The 21,533-nt window shown below is 42.7% G+C and overlaps 1 protein-coding gene across 2 annotated transcripts in view; it reads left to right on the plus strand.

The window, feature by feature from the left end:
- Nucleotides 1–19,386, plus strand: part of RAB6A (RAB6A, member RAS oncogene family) — a 51,434-nt gene extending 32,048 nt beyond the window's left edge. The window contains exons 2-8 of one of the 2 annotated variants that reach the window (XM_073661273.1): nucleotides 2,726–2,784; nucleotides 4,614–4,667; nucleotides 4,896–5,001; nucleotides 8,288–8,399; nucleotides 8,552–8,645; nucleotides 9,091–9,157; nucleotides 18,627–19,386. In XM_073661273.1, the coding sequence (XP_073517374.1) occupies nucleotides 2,726–2,784; nucleotides 4,614–4,667; nucleotides 4,896–5,001; nucleotides 8,288–8,399; nucleotides 8,552–8,645; nucleotides 9,091–9,157; nucleotides 18,627–18,691 (557 nt within the window). In that variant the 3' untranslated portion in view covers nucleotides 18,692–19,386. Of the gene's footprint in view, nucleotides 1–2,725; nucleotides 2,785–4,613; nucleotides 4,668–4,895; nucleotides 5,002–5,098; nucleotides 5,205–8,287; nucleotides 8,400–8,551; nucleotides 8,646–9,090; nucleotides 9,158–18,626 lie in introns of both variants that reach the window. The other variant, XM_073661272.1, reaches the window with a different exon arrangement.
- The last annotated feature ends 2,147 nt before the right edge of the window (nucleotides 19,387–21,533 follow it).

Here is a 21,533-nt window from a genome sequence, read left to right on the forward strand (position 1 = left end):
CATGCCCAGGCGTTGTAGGGAGGTCATACAGGCACGTGGAGGCCACACACAATACTGAGCCTCATCAGGAGCATGCCCAGGCGTTGTATGGAGGTCATACAGGCACGTGGAGGCCACACACAATACTCAGCCTCATCAGGAGCATGCCCAGGCGTTGTAGGGAGGTCATACAGGCATGTGGAGGCCACACACAATACTGAGCCTCATCAGTAGCATGCCCAGGCGTTGTAGGGAGGTCATACAGGCACGTGGAGGCCACACACAATACTCAGCCTCATCAGGAGCATGCCCAGGCGTTGTAGGGAGGTCTTACAGGCACGTGGAGGCCACACACAATACTCAGCCTCATCATGAGCATGCCCAGGCGTTGTAGGGAGGTCATACAGGCACGTGGAGGACACACACAATACTCAGCCTCATCAGGAGCATGCCCAGGCGTTGTAGGGAGGTCATACAGGCACGTGGAGGCCACACACAATACTGAGCCTCATCAGGAGCATGCCCAGGCGTTGTAGGGAGGTCATACAGGCACGTGGAGGCCACACACAATACTCAGCCTCATCAGGAGCATGCCCAGGCGTTGTAGGGAGGTCATACAGGCACGTGGAGGCCACACACAATACTCAGCCTCATCAGGAGCATGCCCAGGCGTTGTAGGGAGGTCATACAGGCACGTGGAGGCCACACACAATACTCAGCCTCATCAGGAGCATGCCCAGGCGTTGTAGGGAGGTCATACAGGCACGTGGAGGCCACACACAATACTGAGCCTCATCAGGAGCATGCCCGGGCGTTGTAGGGAGGTCATACAGGCACGTGGAGGCCACACACAATACTCAGCCTCATCAGGAGCATGCCCGGGCGTTGTAGGGAGGTCATACAGGCACGTGGAGGCCACATACAATACTCAGCCTCATCAGGAGCATGCCCGGGCGTTGTAGGGAGGTCATACAGGCACGTGGAGGCCACACACAATACTCAGCCTCATCAGGAGCATGCCCGGGCGTTGTAGGGAGGTCATACAGGCACGTGGAGGCCACACACAATACTCAGCCTCATCAGGAGCATGCCCGGGCGTTGTAGGGAGGTCATACAGGCACGTGGAGGCCACACACAATACTCAGCCTCATCAGGAGCATGCCCAGGCGTTGTAGGGAGGTCATACAGGCACGTGGAGGCCACACACAATACTCAGCCTCATCAGGAGCATGCCCAGGTGTTGTAGGGAGGTCATACAGGCACTTGGAGGCCACACACAATACTCAACCTCATCAGGAGCATGCCCAGGCGTTGTAGGGAGGTCATACAGGCACGTGGAGGCCACACACAATACTGAGCCTCATCAGGAGCATGCCCAGGCGTTGTATGGAGGTCATACAGGCACGTGGAGGCCACACACAATACTCAGCCTCATCAGGAGCATGCCCAGGCGTTGTAGGGAGGTCATACAGGCATGTGGAGGCCACACACAATACTGAGCCTCATCAGTAGCATGCCCAGGCGTTGTAGGGAGGTCATACAGGCACGTGGAGGCCACACACAATACTCAGCCTCATCAGGAGCATGCCCAGGCATTGTAGGGAGGTCTTACAGGCACGTGGAGGCCACACACAATACTCAGCCTCATCATGAGCATGCCCAGGCGTTGTAGGGAGGTCATACAGGCACGTGGAGGACACACACAATACTCAGCCTCATCAGGAGCATGCCCAGGCGTTGTAGGGAGGTCATACAGGCACGTGGAGGCCACACACAATACTGAGCCTCATCAGGAGCATGCCCAGGCGTTGTAGGGAGGTCATACAGGCACGTGGAGGCCACACACAATACTCAGCCTCATCAGGAGCATGCCCAGGCGTTGTAGGGAGGTCATACAGGCACGTGGAGGCCACACACAATACTCAGCCTCATCAGGAGCATGCCCAGGCGTTGTAGGGAGGTCATACAGGCACGTGGAGGCCACACACAATACTCAGCCTCATCAGGAGCATGCCCAGGCGTTGTAGGGAGGTCATACAGGCACGTGGAGGCCACACACAATACTGAGCCTCATCAGGAGCATGCCCAGGCGTTGTAGGGAGGTCATACAGGCACGTGGAGGCCACACACAATACTCAGCCTCATCAGGAGCATGCCCAGGCGTTGTAGGGAGGTCATACAGGCACGTGGAGGCCACACACAATACTGAGCCTCATCAGGAGCATGCCCGGGCGTTGTAGGGAGGTCATACAGGCACGTGGAGGCCACACACAATACTCAGCCTCATTGTGACTTGTTTTAAGGACATTACATCACAGTTGGATCAGCCTGTAGTGGGTTTTTCCACTTTAATTTTGGGGGTGACTCCAAATCCAGGCCTCCATTGGTTAATAAATGTGATTTCCATTGATGATTTTTGTGTGATTTTGTTGTCAGCACATTCAGCTTTCTACAGAACAAAGTATTCAATGAGAAGATTTCATCCATTCAGATCTAGGATGGGGGATTTGAGCGTTCCCTTTATTTTTTTGAGCTGTGTATATATATATAATACATTTATCGTAAACTGTGAAGCGGCTCCTCTGTGTTCTCTGATAGTAAATACCATCTCTCCATTCCCAATGATATGGTTCCCTCAGTCCTGTATACTCTTCTGTTTGCACCATATGGCGGTGGTATACACCATAGTCGTTGTTTGTATAGAAGTCTTTCATATAATGTCTCCTTTTTCTTATTTTTCTTTCAGTTGGAAAAACCTCCCTAATCACACGATTCATGTATGACAGCTTCGACAACACGTACCAGGTAAGATGGCAGAATACTCCCGGCCCCTCATCGCTGGACTAGTAACTCTGACCTCGCGGCTACGTCTGCTGCCAGTGTGCAGCAATAGCTCCCCGCCAACAAAGGTCACATGATGTACTGATGATGGCGGGGTCCATACTTATGATGGCGGGGTCCGTCCTCGCTCCTCTGGACCTTGATTGGCCTCTGCATGTCGCCCTCTAGTTTTGTTTTGATGTGACAATATATGTGATGTATGGGGGTGCGCTATTCCCGGGGTGGCAAACTGGGCAGATGTCTTGGACTCCCGTCTTATAGGGGCTCACAGTGGATAGGGAATTAGGTGCAACTAATTTGAACTACTTATTTAGCAGCTTCTGATGGTGTAATTTTGGTACTATATGGCAGTATTATGTGAGTACTAAATTGAAATATGTGAGTCCTATATGTTAGTATTAAAGGGTATACTGCATGGCAGTGTTATGTGGGTAGTACTATATCAGTATGAGAGTATGCATGTCAGTTTTATGTGGGCGTTACATGGCGGAACTATGGAGGTACTAGTGTTGCTGCTAAGCAATACTGTCATCAACTAACTTTAGTAGGTACTAATTGTCGGTTTTGTGTGCGCTGCCCGTGGCGGTATTGTGTATGTGGGGTCTCTGTAGCGGTATTTTGTGTATGTGTGGGTTCTCCGTGCCAATAGTGTTTGTGTGTGTGTGTGTGCGTTCCATTGAGGTATTTTGTGTGTGTGTGTGAGTGTGATTGTATGGGGGCGCTCTGGCGGTATGTGTGTGTGTGAGAGATTGTGTGGTGGTATTGTGTGTGATTGTATGGAGGTGCTCTGTGGTGGTATTGTGTGTGTGATTGTATGGGGCGCTCTGTGGTGGTATTGTGTGTGATTGTATGGAGGTGCTCTGTGGTGGTATTGTGTGTGTGATTGTATGGGGCGCTCTGTGGCGGTTTTGTGTGTGATTGTATGGGGCGCTCTGTGGCGGTTTTGTGTGTGATTGTATGGGGCGCTCTGTGGTGGTATTGTGTGTGTGATTGTATGGGGCGCTCTGTGGTGGTATTGTGTGTGTGATTGTATGGGGCGCTCTGTCGTGGTATTGTGTGTGATTGTATGGAGGTGCTCTGTGGTGGTATTGTGTGTGTGATTGTATGGGGCGCTCTGTGGCGGTTTTGTGTGTGATTGTATGGGGCGCTCTGTGGTGGTATTGTGTGTGTGATTGTATGGGGCGCTCTGTGGTGGTATTGTGTGTGATTGTATGGAGGTGCTCTGTGGTGGTATTGTGTGTGTGATTGTATGGAGGTGCTCTGTGGTGGTATTGTGTGTGTGATTGTATGGGGCGCTCTGTGGCGGTTTTGTGTGTGATTGTATGGGGCGCTCTGTGGTGGTATTGTGTGTGTGATTGTATGGAGGTGCTCTGTGGTGGTATTGTGTGTGTGATTGTATGGGGCGCTCTGTGGCGGTTTTGTGTGTGATTGTATGGAGGTGCTCTGTGGTGGTATTGTGTGTGTGATTGTATGGGGGCGCTCTGGCGGTATGTGTGTGTGTGAGAGATTGTGTGGTGGTATTGTGTGTGATTGTATGGAGGTGCTCTGTGTGGCGGTATTATGATTATTTTTTGATAACTATTACTTGAATACTTGATCTTTTATACTGGCATTATGTGGGCTATATATGGCAGTATGATCTTGGCACTACATGGCAGCATTATATGACACAAAACGCACCGTATATAAGCAGCAGACGGGGAGCCCTACTCTGCTTGTTACCCCTTTCCCCATTTATAATCTTTTTGTCCCTTCCCCCGTCCTAACCCCTCTGCGGTTTTCCTTTCTCACAGGCGACAATTGGTATCGACTTCTTATCAAAGACCATGTACCTGGAGGACCGAACAGTAAGTATCTATTCACCTTGTGAATATTTCCCACCACATGATGGCGGTGATCCGAGGTGAGTGGCGGCGTGGAAGCGAAGACGTCAGAGCTGAGCCGTTCTACGGCATTACTCGCGGGTGTGACGCTGCGGCTGCTGCGGGTACAGCCGCTCTCGGCGATGGAGCTGGGGTATAGCGGGTGTCGCTGTGGTGGTCTGTCAGTTCCTCTGATTGTCTTCCTTCCCGCAGATCAGATTGCAGCTCTGGGACACGGCGGGGCAGGAACGATTCCGCAGCCTGATCCCCAGCTACATCCGCGACTCCGCAGCCGCCGTAGTAGTTTACGATATAACAAGTAGGTATCCGGGCTGGCGGCCTTCTGACGGTGTGTTTGTTTTTTCTCTCCCCGTCTCTGCTGTGCCGGCGCCCCCTCCTCCCCCCACACTTGTTAGGTCCGGCTGCAGCTCTGGGACACGGCAGGGCAGGAGCGCTTCAGGAGCTTGATCCCGAGCTACATCCGAGACTCCACTGTGGCTGTTGTTGTTTATGATATCACAAGTGAGTGTGGACGAGAACGTCTTCGCCTTCCTATAATGTCGTCTGGTGGACGTCGCTGCCGCCGTGCAGATCTGTCTATAACGGACTATTCCCCCCCCCTCAACTGTATCCGGCAGGCCCCCAGAAGTAGCTACTCTGATACCTGACTTACATGGTCGTCTCCTGTAGGTGGCACCAGAGAGACAGTCCGGTGGAAAGCTCATTTGCATATTTTCTACCATGAACCACCTGAATCTCCATAATAAAAGTCAGTACCTTCCAATAATGTCAACCGATTGGGGGGGAAGGAAGCGTCCTGCTGAGGCTGGCAACACTTTTATTAATGGTAGGGGTTCTGGAAGTGTCCATTTAGACAGCGGCAGAGCTCCCGGGATATAGACAGAGCAGAGGGGGCAATGACTCCTTAATAATATATGGACCTTAGGTCTGGTTATAAGACCCTGTTATCTTTTTTTTGGAGGGTCTTTTATGTAACTTCCCCCTATTAGGACATACCATGCCGCATTATATGTGTAAGATTCACAGACTCCTCCCTTTTCCTTCTTTTGTAAAGAGTCTGGAGGGCGGAGCTTAGATCTCCTGCTTCATCCAATTGGGCACTTTACTGGATACAATAGCACCCCCTAGATTCCCTAATACAAATACTCCATTAGAAAGTAAACTTTCGCTAGTGAGACGTTCCCTTAAAGGGGCGGTGGTAGTGATACGGGTCACATCTAGTGCCTGGCTTCTACCAGTCTCCATGGTCCGTTATAAGCAGAGGGTGCCGCGCGGTGCGTGCATGTCGTGTGCTTGCTTTCTGTGCCGCGTCGTGTCTTGTGTTTGTGTCTTGCACGTTTCACTCTTGTGCATGTTCTGCTCGCAGCCCTTTAATGTGCCATCACCGGTGTGTCCATGTACCGTCCTGTGTTTCCTGTAATTTGCTATTACAGCGCAGGATCTCACTGGGGACACTTAATATCCTGTTCAGTAGAGGACAGGTTTCCGTGTCTCTGTGGAAGAACGTGCCACAGATGTATAGCGATTAATGATGTTGCAGGACAGGGAGAATGCACACAGTGATGTCACGGGACGAGGGGGGGGGGGGAGCGCACACAGCGATGTCACGGGGGGGGGACGCACACAGCGATGGGACGGGGGGAGCGCACAGCGATGTCACGGGACGGGGGGGAGAAGTACACACAGCGATGTCACGGGACGGGGGAGCGCACAGCGATGTCACGGGATGGGGGGGTACACACAGCGATGGGACGGGGGGGGGGGGGGAGTGCACACAGCGATGCCATGGGGGGGGGGGGGAGCGCACCCAGCGATTCCATGGGACTGGGGGGGGGGGGGAGTGCACACAGCGATGTCATGGGACTGGGGGGGGGGGGGAGTGCACACAGCGATGTCATGGGACTGGGGGGGGGAGTGCACACAGCGATGTCATGGGACTGGGGGGGGGAGTGCACACAGCGATGTCATGGGACTGGGGGGGGGGAACGCACACAGCGATGTCATGGGACTGGGGGGGGAGCGCACACAGCGATGTCATGGGACTGGGGGGGGGAGCGCACACAGCGATGTCATGGGACTGGGGGGGGGGAGCGCACACAGCGATTCCATGGGACTGGGGGGGGGGGGGGGGGGGAAGTGCACACAGCGATGCCATGGGACGGGGGGGGAGGAGCGCACACAGCGATGCCATGGGACGGGGGGGGGGGGGAGGAGCGCACACAGCGATGCCATGGGACGGGGGGGGTGAGGAGCGCACACAGCGATTCCATGGGACTGGGGGGGGGGGGGGGAGTGCACACAGCGATGTCACGGGACTGGGGGGGGAGCGCACACAGCGATGTCACGGGACTGGGGGGGGGGGGAGCGCACAGCGATGCCATGGGACGGGGGGGGGGGAGGAGCGCACACAGCGATTCCATGGGACTGGGGGGGGGGGGGGGGGAGTGCACACAGCGATGTCATGGGGGGGGGGGGGGAGTGCACACAGCGATGTCATGGGACTGGGGGGGTGGAGTGCACACAGCGATGTCATGGGACTGGGGGGGGGGGGAGCGCACACAGCGATGCCATGGGACGGGGGGGAGGAGCGCACACAGCGATTCCATGGGACTGGGGGGGGGGGGGAGTGCACACAGCGATGTCACGGGACTGGGGGGGGAGCGCACACAGCGATGTCACGGGACTGGGGGGGAGGAGCGCACACAGCGATTCCATGGGACTGGGGGGGGGGGGGGAGCGCACACGGCGGGGGAAGGTTGAATGTGCCGAGGAATCAGGAGCCCTTGATCAGGTAGTGAAAGAGGAACCTCAGAGCTGCGCTCATGATTCAGCTGCTTGTTATGGGAAAGGGTCCTCAGTACATCCCTAACAGCCCAGCTGCAATAATGCAGTCTAATCGCATGGATTAGTTACGGACTCGTTTATTCGTTATGTGCGATGATTATATTCCTGCTATTTCAGCTTGTATATCCAATCTTTGCCTTATTGTACAGATTGTACATTTTCTGTGTTGTTATCTGTATTTATGACTTATCTTGTGTTTCATCAGATTATACAGATAAACCTTGAAAAATGCCGAATAGGGCGGAAACGTTGGCTTTCTGAAATGATCTGTCTGCAAATGGGTCCTTGTATAAATGATTTTTTCAGTTTGCATTTTGAGCTTTGACCATGTTGAGACTCGGGTCTTACTTCTGAGCACCTTTTTTTCTACACAGTTGAGCAAAAACTTATTTCCCATTTTCTATTGCACACAGTGATGTCGCAGGACAGGGACAACGTCCATAACCATCACTGACGGCACCTGATGTTTGCACGGTGATGGTCCCCAGCAGTTGTTGGCCCCTGGCAGTTGCTATGTCTGATGCTCCGGCTATTACAGCCGTGGCCCCTGCATTATTGCAGCTGGGCTGTTAGGGATGTACTGATGACCCTTTTCCATAATAAGCAGCTGAATCATGAGTGCAGCTCTGAGGTTCCTCTTTCACTACCTGACCCAGGGCTCCTGATTCCTTGGCACATCCAATCTTCCTCCGTCTCCCGTTTTTTTGCACGTTAATCTGTAACCTGCTGTTTCCCGTCAGATGTGAACTCGTTCCAACAAACGACAAAATGGATCGATGACGTCAGGACGGAGCGGGGCAGTGACGTGATCATCATGCTCGTGGGGAATAAAACCGACCTCGCTGACAAAAGGTAAAAGGCTGGCCATGATTGCAGCGGGCATGTAGCTCCCATGTTGTCTCTGAGATTCTGTGACGTCATCGGCCAATAATAATTCATCTTCTGGCGGATTATCTGGCAGCAGGCGGCCTCTGGTAATCCTCTGTCTGGTGCTTACTCTGCAGGCAAGTGTCCATCGAGGAAGGCGAGAGGAAAGCCAAGGAGCTGAATGTAATGTTTATCGAGACCAGCGCAAAAGCCGGATATAATGTCAAACAGGTGAGGAGCTGCCATCAGATAGTCGGCCCATGCCCAGGGCGGCAGCCGATAATGGGCGGATTATATGTGCAGAGTAGGGGGGACTAACTCCTAGCGTAATCCCATCCCACCGAAATGATGACATCCTGCCCATCATCCAATGGCCAAAGCGGTCAGGAGGATGGATGGGTGGAACGTTGTCGGCTCCACTCCCAGCAGAGACCACAAAAGGTTTTGATGAACTTTTGATTAGAGAAATATTTCTGCGATTTATTTATATATATATATATATATTATATAATATATAAATAATAATATGTATGTATTAAATGTCTGAATCCTCTCACACCAGCTGCACCAACCATGCACCACTGGCAAACGCAGCTTGTATGTTACCTGTTCATTTACTTCTCTGTGTAAAACTGTTCTTGCAATTCTCGCCTCCAAATGTTCCTGTGTCTTTCAGCTCTTCAGACGTGTTGCAGCCGCTCTACCTGGTATGGAAAGCTCACAGGACAAGAGTAAAGAAGACAGTATCCTTTTACTCATATTCTGGACATATGTTCAAGAATATAACTACTATAATACTGCCCCCTATGTACAAGAATATAACTACTATAATACTGCCCTCTATATACAGGGATATAAGTACTATAATACTGCTCCTATGTACAAGAATATAACTACAATATTACTGCCCCCTATGTACAAGAATATAACTACTATAATACTGCTCCTATGTACAAGAATATAACTACTATAATACTGCCCCTATGTACAAGAATATAACTACTATAATACTGCTCCCTATGTACAAGAATATAACTACTATAATACTGCACCTATGTACAAGAATATAACTACTATAATACTGCTCCTATGTACAAGAATATAACTACTATAATACTGCCCCCTATGTACAAGAATATAACTACTATAATACTGCTTCTATGTACAAGAATATAACTACTATAATACTGCCCCTATGTACAAGAATATAACTACTATAATACTGCCCCCTATGTACAAGAATATAACTACTATAATACTGCACCTATGTACAAGAATATAACTACTATAATACTGCTCCTATGTACAAGAATATAACTACTATAATACTGCACCTATGTACAAGAATATAACTACTATAATACTGCACCTATGTACAAGAATATAACTACTATAATACTGCTCCTATGTACAAGAATTTAACTACTATAATACTGCTCCTATGTACAAGAATATAACTACTATAATACTGCCCCTATGTACAAGAATATAACTACTATAATGCTGCCCCCTGTGTATAAGGATGTAACTACTATAATGCTGCCCCCCTATGTACAAGAATATAACTACTATAATACTGCCCCCTATGTACAAGAATATAACTACTATAATACTGCCCCTATGTACAAGAATATAACTACTATAATACTGCCCCCTGTGTATAAGGATGTAACTACTATAATACTGCCCCCTATGTACAAGAATATAACTACTATAATACTGCTCCTATGTACAAGAATATAACTACTATAATACTGCTCCTATGTACAAGAATATAACTACTATAATACTGCTCCTATGTACAAGAATATAACTACTATAATACTGCTCCCTATGTACAAGAATATAAGTACTATAATACTGCCCCCTATGTACAAGAATATAACTACTATAATACTGCCCCCTATGTACAAGAATATAACTACTATAATACTGCCCCCTATGTACAAGAATATAACTACTATAATACTGCCCCCTATGTACAAGAATATAACTACTATAATACTGCCCCCTATGTACAAGAATATAACTACTATAATACTGCCCCCTATGTACAAGAATATAACTACTATAATACTGCCCCTATGTACAAGAATATAACTACTATAATACTGCCCCCTATGTACAAGAATATAACTACTATAATACTGCTCCTATGTACAAGAATATAACTACTATAATACTGCTCCTATGTACAAGAATATAACTACTATAATACTGCTCCTATGTACAAGAATATAACTACTATAATACTGCCCCTATGTACAAGAATATAAGTACTATAATACTGCCCCCTGTGTATAAGGATGTAACTACTATAATACTGCTCCCTATATACAAGAATATAACTACTGTAATACTGCTCCTATGTACAAGAATATAACTACTATAATACTGCCCCTATGTACAAGAATATAACTACTATAATGCTGCCCCCTGTGTATAAGGATGTAACTACTATAATACTGCCCCCTATGTACAAGAATATAACTACTATAATACTGCCCCCTATGTACAGGAATATAACTACTATAATACTGCTCCTATGTACAAGAATATAACTACTATAATACTGCTCCCTATGTACAAGAATATAACTACTATAATACTGCTCCTATGTACAAGAATATAACTACTATAATACTGCTCCTATGTACAAGAATATAACTACTATAATACTGCTCCTATGTACAAGAATATAACTACTATAATACTGCCCCTATGTACAAGAATATAACTACTATAATACTGCCCTTATGTACAAGAATATAACTACTATAATACTGCCCCCTATGTACAAGAATATAACTACTATAATACTGCCCCTATGTACAAGAATATAACTACTATAATACTGCCCCCTATGTACAAGGATATAACTACTATAATACTGCTCCTATGTACAAGAATATAACTACTATAATACTGCCCCTATGTACAAGAATATAACTACTATAATACTGCCCCTATGTACAAGAATATAACTACTATAATACTGCCCCTATGTACAAGAATATAACTACTATAATACTGCCCCTATGTACAAGAATATAACTACTATAATACTGCCCCTATGTACAAGAATATAACTACTATAATACTGCCCCCTATGTACAAGAATATAACTACTATAATACTGCCCCCTATGTACAAGAATATAACTACTATAATACTGCCCCCTATGTACAAGAATATAACTACTATAATACTGCCCCCTATGTACAAGAATATAACTACTATAATACTGCCCCCTATGTACAAGAATATAACTACTATAATACTGCTCCCTATGTACAAGAATATAACTACTATAATACTGCCCCCTATGTACAAGAATATAACTACTATAATACTGCCCTTATGTACAAGAATATAACTACTATAATACTGCCCCCTATGTACAAGAATATAACTACTATAATACTGCCCTTATGTACAAGAATATAACTACTACAATACTGCCTCCTATGTACAAGAATATAACTACTATAATACTGCCCTTATGTACAAGAATATAACTACTATAATACTGCCCCCTATGTACAAGAATATAACTACTATAATACTGCTTCTATGTACAAGAATATAACTACTATAATACTGCCCCTATGTACAAGAATATAACTACTATAATACTGCCCCCTATGTACAAGAATATAACTACTATAATACTGCCCCCTATGTACAAGGATATAACTACTATAATACTGCTCCTATGTACAAGAATATAACTACTATAATACTGCCCTTATGTACAAGAATATAACTACTATAATACTGCCCCCTATGTACAAGGATATAACTACTATAATACTGCTCCTATGTACAAGAATATAACTACTATAATACTGCCCCTATGTACAAGAATATAACTACTATAATACTGCTCCTATGTACAAGAATATAACTACTATAATACTGCCCCTATGTACAAGAATATAACTACTATAATACTGCTCCCTATGTACAAGAATATAACTACTATAATACTGCCCCCTATGTACAAGAATATAACTACTATAATACTGCCCCCTATATACAAGAATATAACTACTATAATACTGCCCTTATGTACAAGAATATAACTACTATAATACTGCCTCCTATGTACAAGAATATAACTACTATAATACTGCCCTTATGTACAAGAATATAACTACTATAATACTGCCCCCTATGTACAAGAATATAACTACTATAATACTGCTTCTATGTACAAGAATATAACTACTATAATACTGCCCCTATGTACAAGAATATAACTACTATAATACTGCCCCCTATGTACAAGAATATAACTACTATAATACTGCCCCCTATGTACAAGGATATAACTACTATAATACTGCTCCTATGTACAAGAATATAACTACTATAATACTGCCCTTATGTACAAGAATATAACTACTATAATACTGCCCCCTATGTACAAGAATATAACTACTATAATACTGCTTCTATGTACAAGAATATAACTACTATAATACTGCCCCCTATGTACAAGGATATAACTACTATAATACTGCTCCTATGTACAAGAATATAACTACTATAATACTGCTCCTATGTACAAGAATATAACTACTATAATACTGCTTCTATGTACAAGAATATAACTACTATAATTCTGCCCCCTATGTACAAGAATATAACTACTATAATACTGCTCCTATGTACAAGAATATAACTACTCTAATACTGCTCCTATGTACAAGAATATAACTACTATAATACTGCCCCTATGTACAAGAATATAACTACTATAATACTGCTCCCTATGTACAAGAATATAACTACTATAATACTGCTCCTATGTACAAGAATATAACTACTATAATACTGCTCCTATGTACAAGAATATAACTACTATAATACTGCCCCTATGTACAAGAATATAACTACTATAATACTGCCCCTATGTACAAGAATATAACTACTATAATACTGCCCCTATGTACAAGAATATAACTACTATAATACTGCCCCTATGTACAAGAATATAACTACTATAATACTGCCCCTATGTACAAGAATATAACTACTATAATACTGCCCCTATGTACAAGAATATAACTACTATAATACTGCCCCCTATGTACAAGAATATAACTACTATAATACTGCCCCCTATGTACAAGAATATAACTACTATAATACTGCCCCCTATGTACAAGAATATAACTACTATAATACTGCCCCCTATGTACAAGAATATAACTACTATAATACTGCTCCCTATGTACAAGAATATAACTACTATAATACTGCCCCCTATGTACAAGAATATAACTACTATAATACTGCCCTTATGTACAAGAATATAACTACTATAATACTGCCCCCTATGTACAAGAATATAACTACTATAATACTGCCCTTATGTACAAGAATATAACTACTATAATACTGCCTCCTATGTACAAGAATATAACTACTATAATACTGCCCTTATGTACAAGAATATAACTACTATAATACTGCCCCCTATGTACAAGAATATAACTACTATAATACTGCTTCTATGTACAAGAATATAACTACTATAATACTGCCCCTATGTACAAGAATATAACTACTATAATACTGCCCCCTATGTACAAGAATATAACTACTATAATACTGCCCCCTATGTACAAGGATATAACTACTATAATACTGCTCCTATGTACAAGAATATAACTACTATAATACTGCCCTTATGTACAAGAATATAACTACTATAATACTGCCCCCTATGTACAAGGATATAACTACTATAATACTGCTCCTATGTACAAGAATATAACTACTATAATACTGCCCCTATGTACAAGAATATAACTACTATAATACTGCTCCTATGTACAAGAATATAACTACTATAATACTGCCCCTATGTACAAGAATATAACTACTATAATACTGCTCCCTATGTACAAGAATATAACTACTATAATACTGCCCCCTATGTACAAGAATATAACTACTATAATACTGCCCCCTATATACAAGAATATAACTACTATAATACTGCCCTTATGTACAAGAATATAACTACTATAATACTGCCTCCTATGTACAAGAATATAACTACTATAATACTGCCCTTATGTACAAGAATATAACTACTATAATACTGCCCCCTATGTACAAGAATATAACTACTATAATACTGCTTCTATGTACAAGAATATAACTACTATAATACTGCCCCTATGTACAAGAATATAACTACTATAATACTGCCCCCTATGTACAAGAATATAACTACTATAATACTGCCCCCTATGTACAAGGATATAACTACTATAATACTGCTCCTATGTACAAGAATATAACTACTATAATACTGCCCTTATGTACAAGAATATAACTACTATAATACTGCCCCCTATGTACAAGAATATAACTACTATAATACTGCTTCTATGTACAAGAATATAACTACTATAATACTGCCCCCTATGTACAAGGATATAACTACTATAATACTGCTCCTATGTACAAGAATATAACTACTATAATACTGCTCCTATGTACAAGAATATAACTACTATAATACTGTCCCCTATGTACAAGGATATAACTACTATAATACTGCTCCTATGTACAAGAATATAACTACTATAATACTGCTCCTATGTACAAGAATATAACTACTATAATACTGCCCTTATGTACAAGAATATAACTACTATAATACTGCCCCCTATGTACAAGAATATAACTACTATAATACTGCTTCTATGTACAAGAATATAACTACTATAATACTGCCCCCTATGTACAAGGATATAACTACTATAATACTGCTCCTATGTACAAGAATATAACTACTATAATACTGCTCCTATGTACAAGAATATAACTACTATAATACTGCCCCCTATGTACAAGGATATAACTACTATAATACTGCTCCTATGTACAAGAATATAACTACTATAATACTGCTTCTATGTACAAGAATATAACTACTATAATTCTGCCCCCTATGTACAAGAATATAACTACTATAATACTGCTCCTATGTACAAGAATATAACTACTCTAATACTGCTCCTATGTACAAGAATATAACTACTATAATACTGCCCCTATGTACAAGAATATAACTACTATAATACTGCTCCCTATGTACAAGAATATAACTACTATAATACTGCTCCTATGTACAAGAATATAACTACTATAATACTGCTCCTATGTACAAGAATATAACTACTATAATACTGCCCCTATGTACAAGAATATAACTACTATAATACCGCCCCTATGTACAAGAATATAACTACTATAATACTGCCCCTATGTACAAGAATATAACTACTATAATACTGCTCCTATGTACAAGAATATAACTACTATAATACTGCTCCTATGTACAAGAATATAACTACTATAATACTGCCCCTATGTACAAGAATATAACTACTATAATACTGCCCCTATGTACAAGAATATAACTACTATAATACTGCCCCTATGTACAAGAATATAACTACTATAATACTGCCCCTATGTACAAGAATATAACTACTATAATACTGCCCCCTATGTACAAGAATATAACTACTATAATACTGCCCCCTATGTACAAGAATATAACTACTATAATACTGCTCCCTATGTACAAGAATATAACTACTATAATACTGCCCCCTATGTACAAGAATATAACTACTATAATACTGCCCTTATGTACAAGAATATAACTACTATAATACTGCCCCCTATGTACAAGAATATAACTACTATAATACTGCCCTTATGTACAAGAATATAACTACTATAATACTGCCTCCTATGTACAAGAATATAACTACTATAATACTGCCCTTATGTACAAGAATATAACTACTATAATACTGCCCCCTATGTACAAGAATATAACTACTATAATACTGCTTCTATGTACAAGAATATAACTACTATAATACTGCCCCTATGTACAAGAATATAACTACTATAATACTGCCCCCTATGTACAAGAATATAACTACTATAATACTGCCCCCTATGTACAAGGATATAACTACTATAATACTGCTCCTATGTACAAGAATATAACTACTATAATACTGCCCTTATGTACAAGAATATAACTACTATAATACTGCCCCCTATGTACAAGGATATAACTACTATAATACTGCTCCTATGTACAAGAATATAACTACTATAATACTGCCCCTATGTACAAGAATATAACTACTATAATACTGCTCCTATGTACAAGAATATAACTACTATAATACTGCCCCTATGTACAAGAATATAACTACTATAATACTGCTCCCTATGTACAAGAATATAACTACTATAATACTGCCCCCTATGTACAAGAATATAACTACTATAATACTGCCCCCTATATACAAGAATATAACTACTATAATACTGCCCTTATGTACAAGAATATAACTACTATAATACTGCCTCCTATGTACAAGAATATAACTACTATAATACTGCCCTTATGTACAAGAATATAACTACTATAATACTGCTTCTATGTACAAGAATATAACTACTATAATACTGCCCCTATGTACAAGAATATAACTACTATAATACTGCCCCCTATGTACAAGAATATAACTACTATAATACTGCCCCCTATGTACAAGGATATAACTACTATAATACTGCTCCTATGTACAAGAATATAACTACTATAATACTGCCCTTATGTACAAGAATATAACTACTATAATACTGCCCCCTATGTACAAGAATATAACTACTATAATACTGCTTCTATGTACAAGAATATAACTACTATAATACTGCCCCCTATGTACAAGGATATAACTACTATAATACTGCTCCTATGTACAAGAATATAACTACTATAATACTGCTCCTATGTACAAGAATATAACTACTATAATACTGTCCCCTATGTACAAGGATATAACTACTATAATACTGCTCCTATGTACAAGAATATAACTACTATAATACTGCTCCTATGTACAAGAATATAACTACTATAATACTGCCCTTATGTACAAGAATATAACTACTATAATACTGCCCCCTATGTACAAGAATATAACTACTATAATACTGCTTCTATGTACAAGAATATAACTACTATAATACTGCCCCCTATGTACAAGGATATAACTACTATAATACTGCTCCTATGTACAAGAATATAACTACTATAATACTGCTCCTATGTACAAGAATATAACTACTATAATACTGCCCCCTATGTACAAGGATATAACTACTATAATACTGCTCCTATGTACAAGAATATAACTACTATAATACTGCTTCTATGTACAAGAATATAACTACTATAATTCTGCCCCCTATGTACAAGAATATAACTACTATAATACTGCTCCTATGTACAAGAATATAACTACTCTAATACTGCTCCTATGTACAAGAATATAACTACTATAATACTGCCCCTATGTACAAGAATATAACTACTATAATACTGCTCCCTATGTACAAGAATATAACTACTATAATACTGCTCCTATGTACAAGAATATAACTACTATAATACTGCTCCTATGTACAAGAATATAACTACTATAATACTGCCCCTATGTACAAGAATATAACTACTATAATACCGCCCCTATGTACAAGAATATAACTACTATAATACTGCCCCTATGTACAAGAATATAACTACTATAATACTGCTCCTATGTACAAGAATATAACTACTATAATACCGCCCCATGTGGCCATGAATGTGATGTTGAGTTGCAGACATACGGGCTGGGAAGGATATTATTTTGTGGTCTCTGTGGGTGACGTTGGAGATACAGATTCCGGTGGGGTTGATGTTTCCTCTCGGATGATGAAGGTCTTGTACTTGTGAGGAGCTCGTTATGTGGCAGTAATTGGGGCGATCTCTGGGTGGCGGTTTGAAGCCTTTATGTCTGGCGCTCACTGATTGTTCTGTCTGGGATTGTTTTCCCTTTGCTGTTTTTGTTCTCGCTCATGACGTGGAGTAAATCCTATAACGATGGGCTGATACAGGACAGCTTGGCAGCATTAAGAACTCACCGCTTACGCATTGGTGTTAGTGTAATACCACATTGCACTTCCTTGCCACCAGGTGGTGCTGTTGCAAAACTCTGTGTAGTTGTCTTTGCTGATCCGGTGATCATCCTTGATCTAGGTGGGCGCTTTTTTTTTTTTTTTGGTCCAATTTTTACCCTCTCATTGTGTTTTCTTTAACCCTTTCCTCCCCAGTGATTGACGTCAGACTGGATAAGCCTCAGGAAGCTCCTGTCAGCGAAGGCGGCTGCTCCTGTTAATCTCACGGTTCCTCCGCGTCCATCTCATCCTCCATCATCAGAACCGTCACTACTTCTCCTGCTCCACCTCCCACCCCACCCCCATTAACTCTTCATTAACCGTAGTGTGAATACAGGCTGACCCTTCTCACCTGTCCATCTCTGGCTCCGCGAGGATCATTCATGAGATATATATCTATAAATCTATACAGTGTCTTCATTATGTAAATGAAACTAATGGCATCAAGGATACAATCTGCCTGTTTTTGGTCACATGGTCCCTTGGTGAGTGGCGCTATTACAGGACGCCCGTACGTATGTCGTACCCCGGTGTATGCGTCGGACGTGGCCACGAAGACTCGCGTCCGTGGGATGTGGCGCGTGCACGCAGCGGAGGCTTCCATTTTATGGGCTGACCAGTAACCTCACCGAGGTGCAAACCCCAGTAAGGCACCTACACACTAATAGCATTGACGGCCCCCCACCCCCACGTAAAATAATGGTCCGTCCCAGAAAATAGCAGCTTCCACCATGCACGGGGTTTGGAGGGGTGTTCATACTCGCCGTTGTCTTATATCGCAGCATGTCCCTGCTTCCGAGGTGTGAATTGCTGCTTTTCGATAGTTTTTGTTTTTATTAACATATTTACTTTTGTTTTATTTTGTTTTTTGTTTTGTTTTTTAATTAAAATAAAGTATAAATAATGCACTTTGTAATGTCGCCGAGCGGAATCACTAAGGATCGCGCCGAGCGGCGGAGGAGCACGGGCCTGACAATGAGACGCATGAACTGCCGCATCCGGCCCCCGAAAGTCCGACCGCCCTCCAGATGGAAGGGGGGAAGCTGCAGAAACTCTTGCTGCATTGGGGGGGTGGTGAGGGGGCTGATATTCTCCCATCCTGCTTTACAGGGGTCTTAAACTTTCTCTACCTAAAGCTGCTTACATTTTCTTCTCCTTTTTAGAGACATCCTGCAGGGTAAAGCATGGAGGATTTCATTCTAGTTACGGATAAACGCTTCCTACTACGTAAGTGACGAGGTGGGAACGTACAGATCTCTTAAAAGAAACTGCAGAGATTTCTGGATGCAGGCATAGCAACCACAGTGACATCCTCCATTCTTTACACTGCAGCCTGCATCCAGATCAATGGAACAAAATGAGTTAAATTGTTTTTTTTTATCTATAGTTATTTTAGCTTTATTTACAGAAAAGTTTACACCCCTTTGATTATCGCAGCGGTTTGCAGTACTCGGCCGGCACGGGATTGGCGCAGTACAATGTCTTCTGTCTGTCGTGGGCACCACTTTACTATGTTATTTCTCTTGGTATTAATAAAAGTCCAGTTTTTTCCATGGGTATAAGAATATCTGCTCCGATCTCTTCCTGGTGCTGATAATGTAATTACATGGCGATGTGTAATCTACATATATGTTTGCTCCTCTTAAAGGAACATGCACAATGACTTATAACCCCTCCACATACATGATCCACAGTTCACAATAGGTGATGTCACAGCTCACCTCCTCCCCCTCCTGTACAAGGACTGATAACACCCCTATATACAGTAGATAATACAGAATCCACCATTCACAATAGATGATGTCACAGCTCACCTCCTCTTCCTCCTGTACAATGACTGATAACACAGGATTTCACCATTCACAATAGGTGATGTCACAGCTCTCCTCCTCCTCCTCCTCCTGTACAATGACTGATAACACCTCTATATACAGTAGATAACACAGGATCCACCATTCACAATAGGTGATGTCACAGCTCACCTCCTCCTCCTGTACAATGACTGATAGCACCTCTATATACAGTAGATAACACAGGATCCACCATTCACAATAGGTGATATCACAGCTCACCTCCTCCTCCTGTACAATGACTGATAACACAGGATCCACCATTCACAATAGGTGATGTCACAGCTCACCTCCTCCTCCTCCTGTACAATGACTGATAACACCTCTATATACAGTAGATAACACAGGATCCACCATTCACAATAGGTGATGTCACAGCTCACCTCCTCCTCCTGTACAATGACTGATAACACCTCTATATACAGTAGATAACACAGGATCCACCATTCACAATAGGTGATGTCACAGCTCACCTCCTCCTCCTGTACAATGACTGATAACACCTCTATATACAGTAGATAACACAGGATCCACCATTCACAATAGGTGATGTCACAGCTCACCTCCTCCTCCTCCTGTACAATGACTGATAACACCTCTATATACAGTAGATAACACAGGATCCACCATTCACAATAGGTGATGTCACAGCTCACCTCCTCCTCCTGTACAATGACTGATAGCACCTCTATATACAGTAGATAACACAGGATCCACCATTCACAATAGGTGATATCACAGCTCACCTCCTCCTCCTGTACAATGACTGATAACACAGGATCCACCATTCACAATAGGTGATGTCACAGCTCACCTCCTCCTCCTCCTGTACAATGACTGATAACACCTCTATATACAGTAGATAACACAGGATCCACCATTCACAATAGGTGATGTCACAGCTCACCTCCTCCTCCTGTACAATGACTGATAGCACCTCTATATACAGTAGATAACACAGGATCCACCATTCACAATAGGTGATGTCACAGCTCACCTCCTCCTCCTCCTGTACAATGACTGATAACACCTCTATATACAGTAGATAACACAGGATCCACCATTCACAATAGGTGATGTCACAGCTCACCTTCTCCTCCTCCTGTACAATGACTGATAACACCTCTATATACAGTAGATAACACAGGATCCACCAGTCACAATAGGAGATGTCACAGCTCACCTCCTCCTTCTGTACAATGACTGATAGCAC

The sequence above is a fragment of the Phyllobates terribilis genome, unplaced genomic scaffold (assembly GCF_046119375.1).
Source record: "Phyllobates terribilis strain yellow unplaced genomic scaffold, ASM4611937v1 Scaffold_2__4_contigs__length_985480577, whole genome shotgun sequence".
NCBI lineage: Eukaryota > Metazoa > Chordata > Amphibia > Anura > Dendrobatidae > Phyllobates > Phyllobates terribilis.